Source organism: Temnothorax nylanderi, unplaced genomic scaffold (assembly GCF_030848795.1).
Source record: "Temnothorax nylanderi isolate EJ_2023f unplaced genomic scaffold, tnyl_v1.0 TNYL_tig0093_pilon, whole genome shotgun sequence".
NCBI lineage: Eukaryota > Metazoa > Arthropoda > Insecta > Hymenoptera > Formicidae > Temnothorax > Temnothorax nylanderi.
The window spans coordinates 565,245-580,638 of record NW_027249155.1 but is presented as its reverse complement, the minus strand read 5'-3'; the positions used below and the strand labels follow the sequence as shown (position 1 = coordinate 580,638).

Genomic DNA, 15,394 nt, shown 5'->3' with positions numbered 1-15,394 from the left:
GTATGAGATACAAATGATTCGAAGCGCGATACACCTGAATCTTAATAGAATCGTTGTGTCGCGTGTCGCAGTGAGACGATAACCTCGGATTCGCGTCTCTTGCCTCCGTGCTCGGTTTCGATTTCTACTCCGAATGAGTGAATCGCGCGGGAAGATGTTTCAGTGAATAGCTCGAACCTCTCGTTAAGCGCGGAAATTAATAATTAATAGAGTAATTAAAGAGAATGATCGCGCGTTTGGCGTTCTCACCTATTGCTTGTCGCGATCGCGAACGATCGTGAACGAAGGAGCGACTGGAGCAAGCTTTACTTCAAAATGCGTATATGACGTCGAGAGTGCGAATTAACAAGCTCAAATGTGCGTCCAAGAATACAATTCCGTTTTTCGTTAAAGAACAGGCACGCAATTCGCTCGTTCACTTAATTCGTCGTAAATGTTTCAATTTAAATTTTTTTGCGATCGTTCTTGCAGCGCGGTGATCGCGCATACCATAAAAGACGCTGAACCGTTATCGCCGCCAAGATACTTAAAAATTATAAAACATATTATTTTTTGTTGCTTTTGTTGCTCCCACAAATATGGAACGTTTCGTTTTGCTCACAAAATTTTTCATAAACGAGCCTATTGCTTCGTATTTCGTGCTCCTATTTTGCGTAGATTTATTAGCAAGAAAAAGAAAGAACATTGTTGCAATTGCGTTAAACGTCGCATTCGGTCGCTGTTGGTTCGTCATCTCGTTGACTGTTTCGAGAATCCTCGAAGTCATCGCAGTGCCGTGTCTCGAGATCGAGAGATATGAAATCGCGTTCCGGAATATGGAACCACGGCGCGATACCGCATTCTTGCCGCGTCGTTCGCGAGTGAAAAGGGACATCGTAAGTACGCGTAGAATAACAGCAATTAAGTGTCTCTCGCAAAGTGCTTGAAATTTTTCGCGGAGAGTTGTAAACATCGCGCCAGGAATCCGCGCGTCTCGCACTAGAGGTCATACGATATTTTCGTACCTGTTACCTTCTGTACGCTCGTGGTGGTTTTGCTCGGGATGCATTAACGATGGAATAAATTCGTCGTGATCATTGTCAGGTACGTATACGCATGTCGTCGTTTTGCAGTTAGTTATTTCGATTATATATTTTCCAATGTTTGATTTAGGGATAGGTATTATACCATTTTCCAATTTTGCGGACAACTCACGCACGCTTTACGCCACGATTGGCATGAGGAATTGTCCTTAAATCACGACTGCTTTTACTTTTTAATGGCTCTTAAATTAAGAAAACAATTATTAAAAGTGAATAATTGTTTACCGACCTTGTAAATGAAAGATTGCCTTTCACTTTTGGAGACTTTAAGAACGATTATTTATCATCAAAGACAACTTGGGCCAAATTTTGATTAACTTAATCGGCGATTAATTCAACCGGCAAAATTGCTTGAAGCAAAATTTTTATACAATTCATTGTTTCAAATTTTTTTTCGTAAGTTAAATAGTAAAGCATTAATAATTTTCATTTATATCAACAAAATAGTACAGATATTATTTAATAAGTTAAGTATATACTGAATAATTTGATTAAAGTTTGGTCAAAACTCCAATAAAATAATTTTATATGTATTTCTGATAATATCTTTGTCATAATAATGGCACGCTGGCTCAAAATATATCACTGATTAAGATACGTAACTGTTAATACTTACGAGGATTTGCTTAAAAAGTTTGTCGTGCGTTAACTTGATAAATGTTGCAGAGAAGTTTATGGTCAGAAAAAGTATAAGCAATAATAAAGAAATAATAATTACGCTCATTATTATTAATATCGTTCAATTTTGGTTTAGGAATTCTCCAGCTAATACATCATATTTTAATAATATTGGTCTTTTTTACGCAAATAGAAACTTCACATTATTACATTTATATCCCGTCTGATTTAATCTGAATTGTTAGAAATTTAAAAATACACAGCCTAGTAAGGCCAAAATATTAACAGTATATATTAACAGTTTACCAATAGATTTAAGTAGAATATTGTGGCATCAAGCTGATTCTGCATTAAACTCGTGTTCTGCGAGGTGTTCTGCTACACAGCAGAGCCTGCCGATATAATCTGATAGCAGATTGTTATCAGAAACTGAGTGGAATCTGTCATTTCGTCAAATTCGTATTCCATTCAAATGGAATATATATCATTTAAAATATTTAAATAGTTTGATTTCTGAAATCAGTCTGTCATCATATTCCGTTAACGGATTCTGTTATGTTTCTGCTAGCATTCTGCCGATACAAAATTTGTAGCAGACACTCTGCAAAATTTGTCTTGAACAGATTTCGTTATCCGAGAGGGAAGGGGATGATGAACATTAAATAAAAATTCTAAAAGGTATCTAACGAAAAGATGTAATCCCTTATCGATTTTAAGAAAACAACCATATATTGCAGTTATACCGCATTGTAATTTGCTCTTTTTATTTTGTTTTCTTCATGAGTGTACACATATTTCTCGGTAGATCGTCCCTTTGGCGTATACAAATCTCAGAATCGTCGAAGTTGTCAAAACAGCCTCTCTTTAGCTAAGCTTTTTCATCGTGTATATAATTTTCGTGTTGCTCCATATTTGCTTTAATTATTCGAACGGACAGTCTTGATTTCGCAATTCTATCTGTGCGATAGATTACGACATTTACGCTGATATTCTCTTAAAGTGACTCTTATCGCACTTGTCCCAACTGTTTAACCGGCAGTTTTGCGATTGCGATTGCTATGAAATGAAACATCATACACACATGCTCTTCTCTTCTAATATTATTTTGCCTCTCTTGCGCTTGCTCTAGCTATTCCAACGTCTCTCTCATCCTGTCGGAAGCAGATGAATCGTGAGGAATTAACGATCCTTAAAACTATGCCAATTTCCGGGAGTCCGGCATTACAGAATGAATCACCGCCGATTTTATCCTCGATTCATCCATCTTCTGCAGGATGACTGTTATGATATCGATCACGATACATTTCGCATAAACTCTTGTCCGAGATGAGCGCGAAATTCGCGCGCGCGAATCTCGAGAAATCGTCTGATCTTCTGATCATCTCCATTTATATATACATATTAGATCTACGCGATAACCCGTTATAAAGTAACAAGAGACGTATATCATGAATTTTCTTGAGATTCCTACGAGACTTAGTCCCAACTGTCTTAAAAACAACCGCGAGAATAATTCTAAGCAAGTCTTTGTCTCTCTTTCATTAAAGTAAAAGGGAAATGAAGAACGTCGCGCGTCGCATGGTTCCGTTTGTTTCTTTTTCTTTTTGAGCGTGATCGGAAGTGTCGCTCGATCGGAACGATTAACCGTTTAGGGCCGGTTTCACCATCTCCGATTAATTTAATCGGCCGATCAAGTGTCAACCATGATTGGTCAATCTGCTTAACGACAAATGCGATTGGTCAGTTCCAATGGAATAATCGGCCGATTAAACTTATCGGAGATGGTGAAACCGGCCCTTTTACTCTTGTTGGCAAAAATCAATTTAAGCGTACTCGGTTAACGATCAGTCTCACGTTACGGGAGAGATCTTTGAAAAGAAACCGAATCTCCGGTGAGAAGCTACAGTTTTTTCGATCGCTCTATGCTACACGATTCTCGATCTTGTCTGCGGACATACTATGACTCTCTGTGCACGTGGTATTTCATAATCGTTAGCGTTATTTTACGATCACATCGATAAGTGTCGTTTTTCAAAGAGCAGTTATTTACACAGTTAAGGCGCTAGCCGCTTCTTATTCGGATAATCGATTCGTAAATACTATTTGTTATAGCGCACAATTACGTTCAATTAGGATAGAGAAAGGAGCACACGTAAGCCCTCCCTATCTTCCCAAGTTTTCGTTTTTTTTTTCTTTTTCATAACGTTCTTAATACTATACATTTCTAATAAAGTTGACGCTATTCGAAAAATCGTTCGTGGAAAGTCGGTTTCGTAGTTGAATTGCATGAAATCGAATCGAAGCACTTTCGAATTTCAAACCGAGAGGAATTTGAGAACCAATTTCCGATTGTCAAGATTAATAGGAATTCAGTTTCATTTCGAATAAACGTTCGTCATTAGCTTCGAATTAATTGACCTATTTCTTAACGGGGGTAACGTGTAACGTGTAACGCTGCGGCCGTTGCAGCGTTTTTTAAAATCTTTTAAAATGCAATACTCATTACCGCGAATAATCGGTCGTTCCTATAATCATACGTAGAATAGCTCATTAATAAGTAGATCGCACTAGTGAAGCGGAGGTACTCGCATGGAAGTTGGCGTTCACCCTGTATATCAATAATTGGTCGTCGCGAAAGTAATGGATCGGTCAATCAGACTTTTTTTTATCGTAATCACGTTCCGTACGGTAATCGTAAGACAATGTAATCGTAATTCGGTGATAGAAAGGATAAATGCTATCAAAAACGTACAGTTAATCGAATGCTTCCGTTACTTCTCGATTGCTTAATTGCATCATGTGTATATCGCCGACAGGATTTGGTGTTCTTTTTTTTTTTCGAAATTCGGCGTTACATACGTGGCACATACAGGGTTATATACGAAGGCCATGTTTTGTGTATAATAACGGCAGTATTTGGCGCAACGCAGATCAGTTATTGAGACGCCTCTTCGACACAAATGGACCTGAGAGTCTCTTGTATCCATCTTCATTCAAAATTAAATTGTCTCTCACGCACTCTTTCCAACACATTAAAATTTTCTCCAACGGCGACGGATAGTTTCAAGGAAAGAGACGACTTGTCATCTCTTTCTAAATAATGTTAAATCGTCCGGCGAAGATACCAAGTCGAACCAGCGAATCTCGATCATACGTGTATAGTGAATTCTTGTCTCTCTTGCTCCTTCCTTTGTTGATATCTGCAACAGATAACGCATATGTTTTTAAAAGTATTTTATTTAATTCTCTCTCTTATTAATTTTCAAGTATCTCGCATTCTTAAAACGAAAGCGAGTATATGGTAGTAATTTTTAAATGAATCAATGATATTTCAAATTTATTCAGAGAATGTTTTATTCCTCGTCTTGAATATTTGATATTAACTACCTTGATAAGTAAAGGCTTTATTAAATAATATAATCTACTTGATGTTATTTTAAATGTATATATATGGGAACATATAATATTAATATAATAAATATTATATTATATTAATATTAAATATAAAATACAAGTTAGGTAGCAAGCTGACGTTATTTGTCGTCATTTTGACGTCAAAATATCGTTAAAAATGTCATTTTGACATTAAAGTGACAATTGACGACAAATAACGTCAGCTGGCTACATACTACTGATGTTATATAAAAAGTATCAGTATCCAAACAACTATCATTTTTCCTCAAATTCTCATATATTATACATGTGTATAACGATAGTCGCGAGACATCCTATATACAAACAAATAAATTTCCGAGGATTAGACCGGTCTCGGCTGCTTGGTACTCGGCATGCCTGTTTACGGAGACTCGTGCCGATACCTAGCGAGCATAGATTCGACGGCCTCAATCGGAAGTCTGCCCAAACTGCCGCCGTGACGGGTCCCGGCTGATAAACCTTGCCATTCGCGATCGCGTTCGCGATCACGGTCACGGTCGCACTCCACGTCGCTCAATTCGCGGCTGTCACTGAACCCGCTTGGCGGCAATAGTGTCATATCCTCCACCGAACTGTCAAACAGATCAGCGGATACATTTGTCGAGTCAGAAGGAAAATTTTTCTTTAAAGTTTGTGACACCGTTGCCTGAATTAAGAAATTAATAAAATGCAGCTTTAACTAAATACGATTAATCAAATCCCTTATTCGTAAGATAATGTTTCACGAGGATTAATTATAAATTGATGATTAATTTAATGTCCATTATCAACATTATCTTTGATATTATCTAAATTAAATATATATAGGATGAGGTGGTACATACACACAATGCATCTTTTATACGTGTAAGGATAATTTTTTCATCGGTCACGTAAAGGTTTAGTTCAATTTTTTTTCCAAAAATACGAAAATTTTGTTATGTTTAATAGCGAACATATTAGAACATCCTTAAATGCTTGGTATCCTTCGTCGTATAAAATATGAGGCTCTAGAATGAAGCGCAATGACGTGAAAACTCAATATGTCATATATATGTATCACAACATACTCTATCGGGATATATGTATTTTCAACATGTCTCTTGCAATAATAATCATAAAATAAATATATATAAATGTTTGACACTGGTAAAAAATTTCTAATTGCTAAATAACTCGCGTCGTTGCGCTTCTTTCTCGCGTCGGTGTGAAAACGATAAGAGGCCGATATCGAATAGTCAAGACTGAGTGCTATGTGGAAACAAACAAACCTTGGCTACCTGCGAGTAGACCGGCTCGGCTGTCGGCTTCGTCGTCTCGCGAGTGAGGGCGAGCCTTCGTTGTTAGATTCCGTACTCGATTCGACACCTCGCGAAAATACATCTGTAAGGAGAATCGCGTTGTTATACACGCAGATTTATTCGAGTGCAGCTGGTTTCCTCGATAAATTATTTTCTATGCGATTTCTTTTTGTCTACAAAATTGTGAGAGTAGGAATACATAATTGTACCTCTACAAGGCTTTACTGGCACTCTATAACTAGGCCCGGCGCATTCGCCGCAAGGGCTTCCGGACGTGTCGCTCCCGGAGCCTTGTCGACTCGATCGCAGCTTGCTCTCGGCTTCCGCGATGCTCGGAAAGTAGCGTTGCTTGTGCCACCTTGGTGTTTTCGACCTGCGCGTCAAAGAACACCAGAAAGAGGAAGAGAAGAGGAGAAAAATAGGGACGCAAACGCGAAACGGATTTCACGAAGAGTCAGAAGTTAAGAAGCGGCGGAAGAAGCCAGTTACCTTTCGAACTCCACGCTGGATCTGTCATAATCGATAGTGTTGATGTCCTCGTTCTCCAAATGACCAAAAGTCTTGAATTGCATCGTGTAGTCGAGCGTCGCAGTTGTGACCGAACGGTTCTCTCTTCCGGGAACGCTAAACGTGGCGTACGGACTTATCTCATACATTTCTGTGAAGGATAACAGAGGATTCGTAAAGGTACATTCACGTTACACAAATAACTCATTGCCCCGCGAACACACGTACCAGATCCGTGATCGGCGGATTTGTGGTTTTCTTGCTTCACGGGCGAACTAGTGTAAACCTGATGATTACGTCTGTTGTCTCGTTCAGCCGTCGACTTGAGTTGTACGGTCGACATACAACTGGACAAGTGATGATGTTGTTGCTGGTGCTGTTGTTGTTGAACTATTCCTAAAGCTTGTTGTTGCTGCTGTTGTCCCGGTAACATCTCGCCTAGATAGTTCGCTCTGTCGAAAAACAATGTTAAAAGAGCGATTAATAAGAATCTGATCGTGGCGGGTGGTAAAGGCTCGTATTCTCAGTTTACTTTTATCATAAATGCGCGCATTTAGCATATAGTTCACGTTACATATACCATAGAATTTCAGAAATAAATGCGGGCAGAGAATACGGGCCTTTACAAAGTAAATAAAGTAAAATAGCGTTTCAAGAGTTCGGAATTATGCTTTACCTGCCGTTACGTTTAAGCATGACATATCCCAGGATAACGGCAGAAACAACCAAAACGATTGCGCAGATGAGCGGTACGATGACATACAAAACTTTATGATTAGGCACAGTCTTCTTGATATCGTCCTCCATTATCAGATCGTTGGGCGGACCGATACTGACTCCGCTTAACGTGGTCGTGGCAAACTCCATTTGAGCCTGAGTCGAGCCAGCGTCGTTGTGAGCCGTCAAACGTAAACTGTACCACGATGCCGTTTTTAAGTCACGAATCACGACGTTATCGGTCGCTCTACTGGCCACCAAAATCCACGGTTCCGTATTGATTCGCCTACGATACTCGACGGTGTAATATTGAATGGGGCATCCTCCGTTAGGCCAAGATAATAAATTTAATTTCACCGACGTGCCGTTTGCCGAAATAATATCTCTTTCCTTAGGCAATAAGGGCGCTGGAATGTAAGTTGAGGGAAATTAATAGTCGCCGTTTTAATAGAAATAGAAAAGTTTGTATTAATTGACACTTGAACTTGATTCTAAGCCAAATCGATCTTGTAGCTTATTTTAATAGAATATCTTACTTACCGGTGCCCTTCGTTGTTGCGCTAATTAACGGACTCGGGTCGCCGGTATCGACGCGATTGTGTGCTGTTAAATGCGCTAAATAGGAAGAACCACATTTTAATCCAGAGAGCACAAATTCCATCTGCTCAGGAGATAAGGCAATTTCTTCCCATCCACCCTGATCCCTCTTGTAGCTTAACACGTATCCTGGCATAAAAGAAAGATACTTTACTTATAAAAATACATATATGACGCGATTATCGGTTACTTTTTCAGTACCTTGTATAGTAGCACCGCCGTTATCAGGATGATTCCAACGGAATCTGATACTGTTGGTTGTCGTATATTGCAATTCTAATGTCGGTGCTCTGGGTGGCATCACTACAACTAATGAATACGTGATGGAGTCGTCGCCGAATAAGTTGCTAGCCGAACAAGTATAATTCCCTGCGACCGATTGCTCCAATCCTGAAAGATGATCGAGAAGATTATTATGATAATAATTTGTAGGTTAAATAATTTAGATTAAAAAAATAATTAGTTTATGTAATGTTATAGATTTTAAATTTGCACTTGAGTGTCTAGATCAAGTATAGTGATTTTGCAAGTAGCGAGGAATAAGTTAAAGAGTGAGATACCTACCGCGTATGTTAAGGTGCCCGTCGGGTGTAAGTTCGTAATGCCTGCCGGTGGTGATTTGATTGTTTCTGTATGTCCAAATAGGTCGTGGCGTAGGATTTCCGACCACTAAACACGACAGGGTGACCGACGATTTTACAGCTCTTCTTAATATTTGCGAGAATGACGCCACTCTAGCGGGAGCTACGGAATGAGTTCTATCAGTTCTATGCTCTTACAATTATACGATAGAAAAATTTACGAGAAGTATATCAGGCAACGTATAAGACATGCAATAAATAAATTAGAAATCTTAATTCTGAAAGCAAATTTTCGAATATGTGATCCACAAGCACCTCTGGTATTCGTTGTTTGCGAAACTATGGTGGTCCGTTCCCCTTCTCCGAGACCGGTCGTTGCCGATACCCAAAACTCGTATAATTGCCTAAGAAATTAGGAATCTGTTTGTAAAAAACATTGCAAAAGAGTTACAATCAACACGTTATGATATTCGTACGTACCTCTCCACTAAATCTCGTAATTCCATCGTAAGAGTATCTGTAGGCGATGATGGCGGTTCGTGCATTGTGTGCGCGTTATGATTTTTCGAGCCAGCTTCTCTGCTATACACAGTGTATTTTGAGACATTTCCGTTAGGCTGCAACGGCGGTAACCAGGAAACTAATATGCTTTCCGCCGTTAACGCCAGTGCTTTAATGCCAGCGGGCGGGCCTGGAACTGCAAAAGAAATGCCGGATTATTTATTTTATAATTTGAGATAACCAGTTCTTCTTATTTACTAAAATTGCATTAGATATCTCACCATCTTCTTCCGTCATACAGAAGATCGGTGGACTCAACGCTCCGTCACCCGCGCCTGTGTAAGCCAATACCTTGATGGAGTAATTCGTGTACTTGTACAACGTGTGCAAGTAAGTGTCCATGCTGGAAGTTCTTTTAACTTCGCCGACCGTCGATATATCCACTGCGATAGGAAAAAAAATTAGCATCTAATAATGTCTTGTAAAACATAATAATGCCTTACAAGATTAATCTCTTGCGAATATTTTTTGTTCATTAATGTAGCGAGTGACTCACTGTTATCAGTAGGAACCGGCCTGTAATAGACTTTATATCCTTGAATAATTCCGCCGTGCTGATGAGGCGGAGGCGGACTCCAAGACACTTTGACGCTTTGGGAAGACAATGGAACGCATGTCACTTGAGTCGGTGGCGTTTCCGGTACTACGAAACGAATGTGAATGGAGATTTAAATATGTCCGGTCACTGTTGCTTCGCATAGATACGATTTCTCGATCATGTACCTCCTTCTTGAGTAGTGCCCACGATGGGAGCACTAGCTGGTCCACTGGCTATGCTGTTGAAAGCTCGGATCGAAATGCCGTATTTCGTAAATTTTCTTAAACCGGTCAGCTGCACCTTTGTCGTCGCCCAACCGTTTACGGTTAAACTTTTGCTTTGATTGACACCCGAAGTCGACGACGAATGTTCCGACCACGTCACTATGTATCCTAGCAGATCTCCGTTGCACGATTCTTTTGGAGGTGGCTAAGAAACAAATACATTCCAATGTGTTTTCAAATTGTTTCTCGATTTTTTTATAGCATTGATACGTTATTTATTTCAAGAGCATTAATCCTAAAGTACTTGTAAGTCACGTCTATGAATTGGCGTTACTTACTTGCCAACTGACCATGAGCTCTCCAGGCCCGGCAGATTGCACTTTGATGTTTTGCGGTGGTTCGGTAGGTGCTGTTGCAGATATCAATGTTATACAATACAGTAAGATTTCAGTCATACGATCGCATTGTCATACGAGTCATTTACCTTCCTCCTGAGTTTTCGCCACGACTGGTTCCGTCGGTCCGCTCGCGTCGATGGAGTTTATAGCGAATATCCTGAAGGTATAGGTAACGGCCGGATGAAGACCACCGACCAGAGCTACCTCTTGATCATCGCCGGTGGTTTCGAACGGAGATAAGCCTAGAATTGATACAAGTCACGAAGGGGACGGACAGATACCGCGATATCGATCGGAGGTATATGGACGAACCGTTTTGAGTCGGATGTATAGAATTACCGCTATTGGAGCTTCCTGGCGTGTACGTGACATTGTGCGTTTTAACGGGATTCCAATCATCGGTCATACCGTGGCTCAGCGAGCGATATTGTATCACGTAATTTCTTATAGGGCTGTTTCCGTCGAAGGCTCGCTTCCATAATAACCGTATTGATCGGGAACCGATCTCTATTACTTCGAGTCCAGCTGGAGGATCCGGCCTCTCTGTAAAATACAAACATGGTTTGAAGTAAAGCCTTTTCGTTGCACGTCGATTCGGATAAAGCTATTAATAAAAATTAATGCTGACCTGTGCAAAATCAGAAGATTTAATAATAAAAATGTATGCTTTACCTTGAACTGCTAAATAAATCAGATGTTCGCTTCTTCCATAAGCGTTATCAGCGGTGCATCTGTAGACCCCGGAATCTTGCCGATCACTGTTTGCGATAGATAATTGGGACTTCAGGCCGTTGTCAGTCTTTATTTGACCGATGCTTAGTCTATGATTGCTCATATCCAATCGATCACTGTTGTGCATCCATTGAACCTCTATAGGATTATCGCCGATTACAGTGCAATCGATAGTTACGGATTCTCCACGGCGAATCGTCACATTTTTACTCTGAAACTCGAATCTCGCCGGTTCTGCAAAAATCATAAATTTTGATTTGATGTTTGCTCAGCGAGATTTTTAATAATTTTCAAATATCAAATATCACATTTGAAATAAAATTACTGTGAATAAAGAGATTTTTATTATTAAAAAAGGTGATTATTAAAAGAAATGCTTTTTTTTTATTATCAAATAGAAATTATTTTATTTCTTTCTATTTAATCATGTTTTTAAAAAATATAAACTCATGAAGTGTCGATTGACTAATTAACATTTTTGTTGGACTTTTCTGCATTGATGAACTGATTATTTAAACAATCGAGAATGTACTCATATTTCTAGATTTTGTATTGGATCTTTATAATTAATTGGTCTGTAATTCGCATAATTATTCTTACCATGGACTGACACGTATATCACTTTGCTTAGTCCGGATCCGATGCCATTGTTAGCCCTACAGAGATAGTAACCCTCATCCTGCGGACCGGCGGAAGCCGTCCACAAAGATCCATTAGGCAATATCGTGAGTCTACCATCGGAACCATCGACCAGCGGCTGATAGTCGTTGGACGTTCTGCCTCTGGCACGCAGCCACGTGATACGCGGTGGTGGAAAACCTTTGGCCTCGCAATGGACATTTAACGGGTTACCCAGGAGAGTCGCCACGTCTAGCGGTTCGAATATCCATTGAGGCGGTACTTTTACCAGAAGTTCGGCCGTGTGGTTGACCTTCGCGGCGCTATTCGTGGCCACACAGGTGTATTTGCCGCTGTGCCGCGACGACAGTTCCTTGAAGACGAGGAGGCTGAAGAACTCGGCACCTCGCTCTTCAATCTGTAGGGCAGAAACGCGATCATAAATAGGAATATGATTTATGCGAAACATACAAATTAAGATATCACGCTATTTTTATTATCCTAGATAATGTCCTAGATAAGTATAAGACACATATTTTTCGAATTAGAAGAAAAATTAAAGATATTCTCTCCTTTGCATTTGTGTAAGGCCGTAAAATCGATAAAATCTCTATTTTCTTATATGCTATTTTTAAATTTTGCTCTTATTGTGCTTCCATTTGTTTGAAGAACATTATTCACAAAGGCTACTAAATATTTTTCACACTAGTTTTATTACTAGAAAATGCGTATTTTTATTTTCAAGAGGAGAAACTTTTTCGAAGAATAATATAAAAAGATTAAAAATTAGTTCTTATAGGTAAAATGTACATAGATACGTACATAGTTTTAAATAAAGTTGCAGTTTGCGATACTTTTTTATCTTTTGTCGTCGAAGACACAAAAATTAGAGAGAGCGTGGAGAGAAATTGTCGAATATTTCTTCGTATAGAGCTGAACTTTGTGATGTGAAATAATGCTTACGCGAAGGGAAGAAGGCAGTGGCTCGCCATCTTTCAACCAGGAAATGTAGATTGGAAGATCGCCCGACGTCACGCTACAAGTCACTTGAGCACGACTGCCTTCTTGCGAATTCGCGGGAAAGCTGAAGGGACTCATTACTGGTGGACCTGCAAAGTACGCACAAAATGGAAAAGTTACATGTTGCGCTATATTATACTATTACGTCCAAACCCCGAGATTCCTTTCTGTTTTGGTAAAGTTAAGTGAAATACGAAAGGACACAGATACAATCTTGCCAGTTAACGCTTTGAGACGCGCGACTACGAGTCGAACGCATCATACAAATCTCAGATGTAAGTCAATGTCCCAAAAGGATACTCTCTGTGCACTCATCGGTCCTTTGTTTCAGATAAAGTAATTTAATCATTATTTGAGAGTGAATTACCTTATACGATTTTGAATGATAAAGACTTGAGGGCAAGAGCTCTTTAAATAAAGAAAAAAATTATTATTATGGATTTATTATACAAATCTTACAAATAATTTCTTCGGAAGCTATAAAGTAAATAATATACGTGATTTGGAAGTGAATGTATGTGGATGATTCGCGGATGTTACATGTGCGGATGTTCGTGCAGAGGACATCAATTAGAATCTTCGTGAAACAGTTCTAATTATTAAATTAATTTTAGTTATTATAATCTCATTGATAAGAAAGCTAACTAATTATATGTATATACATGATGGAGAAAGAATCAGTTGGAAAGTTTTTGTATCTCTGCTATAAAAGGAGGAAAAAATGGGAAAACTGTAACGCGATCCGAGTAAAACGGAAAAATTGCCTGTCAGGAAAGCAACAAGATTTTCGAATAAATCTAAATTTTTATTAGTTAAATTTAAATGTTTAAAATTTCCTTGCGCTTGAGCTAACAGTTTCTGCTGCTTCCCTTAATTCCGAATGTGTTTCGTAGTAGATTGGGACTTCCGATATTATCTTTTAAGTTATGGAAAATTGAGACATTTATTTACACAAAATCAATTCACGTAATTAGTCAACCGTTTTTCAATTTTTCAAAAATATATCGATTTTTAATAATAATAAAGCAAAGGAAGGATAATTTTGGATTATACCGTGATTGTTTTCTTTTTAAATCGTTTTCTTTTTATTTTTATTACTTAAGAATGTGTGTGTGTGTGTGTTTGCACGATTCTCGCTCTGTTATTGAACTCAATAGAACAGAAAAAAAAGGAAAAATTGTCTGGACTATTGTCTCCTCCACTAATCAGTAACTGTTCGCCCGCTTGGTGTCTATTCATTTCTTTCGCTGTAGAATGGTCTCACCGACAATTGCGCGAAGAAAGGAATCATAAGGTCTGGAGAACGTAACAATACATTGCATCACAATACATATTGCAATCTTTTCCACAACTTTATATTTTCCTGCATTGATCCTCTTGAAATAAGATTTGCAATGCTACAATATTTCTACTCAAAAATATACTGTCGTTAGACAGGCAATACATTTCAGAGCTTAATAAATTATATAAATTTATGAAACATCCATCTAATTAGTTCTACTTCTCTGTTTCACGCTGACCACTCTCTCGTTCTCACTTACTATTAACAGTTAGTAATATATCCCTGTTGGCAGTCTCCCCGGAACTTGCTCGAACTATACACGTGTAAGTACCGGCATCATTCGGATCTACCGTGAGGATCGTAAGGTGGCCCTCGCTGTCGACCCGCTGCCTAATGTCAAAGGGCAACTCGGCACCACCTCGGGTCCATCCGACCGATGTGATCGGGTATCCTGAGTAAGGACACGCTATTGTAATGTCGACACCAGCGATGGCGCGAACCGGGCCGATCGATCGGATGTACGGCGGTCCTAAAAATGGTTTCTTATTATAGAATTACCCCGATTTGAACTTGCTTCCACGAGTTGAATCAATTTTCCCGCTTACTCGAGACTCTCTTCCTTGTCTCGCTTAAAATGTTCATGTTCTCGATATTTGCGGATGTAAATCTAATAGATCTAATTAACGCACTCGATTTTTGAAGACTCGATTTAAATGTATGTATATAATTATGAAATTATTATCTTGTATGCATGCCGTACCGTAAATGTTCAATCTAGCTTTGTGCTCGACGATCGCTAGAGTGTTGGACGCCACACAAGCATACAGGCCACCATCCTCGGCTCCCGCCGATGAAATGTTTAAGTGACTGATCACGTCACCGGATTGATCCACGTATTGGCCTATCGCGTATCTACGCGTATAGTTCCTGATTAGAAGATAGCGCAATATAACGCCAATATATCAGAACATAGGTACGATCTACCTGTGTCCAGTTGCAATCTGACTCAGTGGTTCACCGTCTAGTAGCCACGTAAAGGATGGCGTCGGTGAACCAGTAGCAGAACATCGCAGAGAGACCGGCGGGCCCGGTCGTAATGCCTGCTCAATAAACGTGTACTGCAATTCCGGGACCGTGTCTAAAAATTTTTTTTCAAAAATCCGTTTTTTAAAACAGGCACGAGCCAGTTCTCTCGGAAGAAGAG

The 15,394-nt window shown here is 39.2% G+C and overlaps 1 protein-coding gene across 6 annotated transcripts in view; it reads right to left on the bottom strand.

Annotated features, from left to right (window-relative positions):
- Positions 1-2,429: 2,429 nt before the first annotated feature.
- The window catches only part of Dscam3 (Down syndrome cell adhesion molecule 3), a 98,511-nt gene continuing 85,546 nt past the window's right edge, over positions 2,430-15,394 (bottom strand). Inside the window, exons 10-33 of one of the 6 annotated variants that reach the window (XR_011718754.1) lie at positions 15,175-15,328; positions 14,951-15,102; positions 14,450-14,719; positions 12,852-12,997; positions 11,871-12,306; positions 11,211-11,504; positions 10,851-11,081; positions 10,625-10,780; positions 10,479-10,549; positions 10,102-10,345; positions 9,875-10,021; positions 9,600-9,761; positions 9,298-9,514; positions 9,133-9,221; positions 8,801-8,980; positions 8,438-8,626; positions 8,180-8,365; positions 7,599-8,046; positions 7,151-7,374; positions 6,905-7,073; positions 6,625-6,788; positions 6,395-6,497; positions 5,441-5,707; positions 2,430-4,900 (exon numbers count right to left, since the gene is read on the bottom strand). Coding sequence is in view for 5 of the 6 variants with exons in the window: in XM_071710942.1 (XP_071567043.1) it covers positions 4,849-4,900; positions 5,519-5,707; positions 6,395-6,497; positions 6,625-6,788; positions 6,905-7,073; positions 7,151-7,374; positions 7,599-8,046; positions 8,180-8,365; positions 8,438-8,626; positions 8,801-8,980; positions 9,133-9,221; positions 9,298-9,514; positions 9,600-9,761; positions 9,875-10,021; positions 10,102-10,345; positions 10,479-10,549; positions 10,625-10,780; positions 10,851-11,081; positions 11,211-11,504; positions 11,871-12,306; positions 12,852-12,997; positions 14,450-14,719; positions 14,951-15,102; positions 15,175-15,328 (4,673 nt within the window). In the remaining variant the exon portion in view is untranslated. Of the gene's footprint in view, positions 4,901-5,440; positions 5,708-6,385; positions 6,498-6,624; positions 6,789-6,904; positions 7,074-7,150; positions 7,375-7,598; positions 8,047-8,179; positions 8,366-8,437; positions 8,627-8,800; positions 8,981-9,132; positions 9,222-9,297; positions 9,515-9,599; positions 9,762-9,874; positions 10,022-10,101; positions 10,346-10,478; positions 10,550-10,624; positions 10,781-10,850; positions 11,082-11,210; positions 11,505-11,870; positions 12,307-12,851; positions 12,998-14,449; positions 14,720-14,950; positions 15,103-15,174; positions 15,329-15,394 lie in introns of those variants that run through there. The other 5 variants (XM_071710942.1, XM_071710943.1, XM_071710947.1 and 2 more) reach the window with 5 other exon arrangements.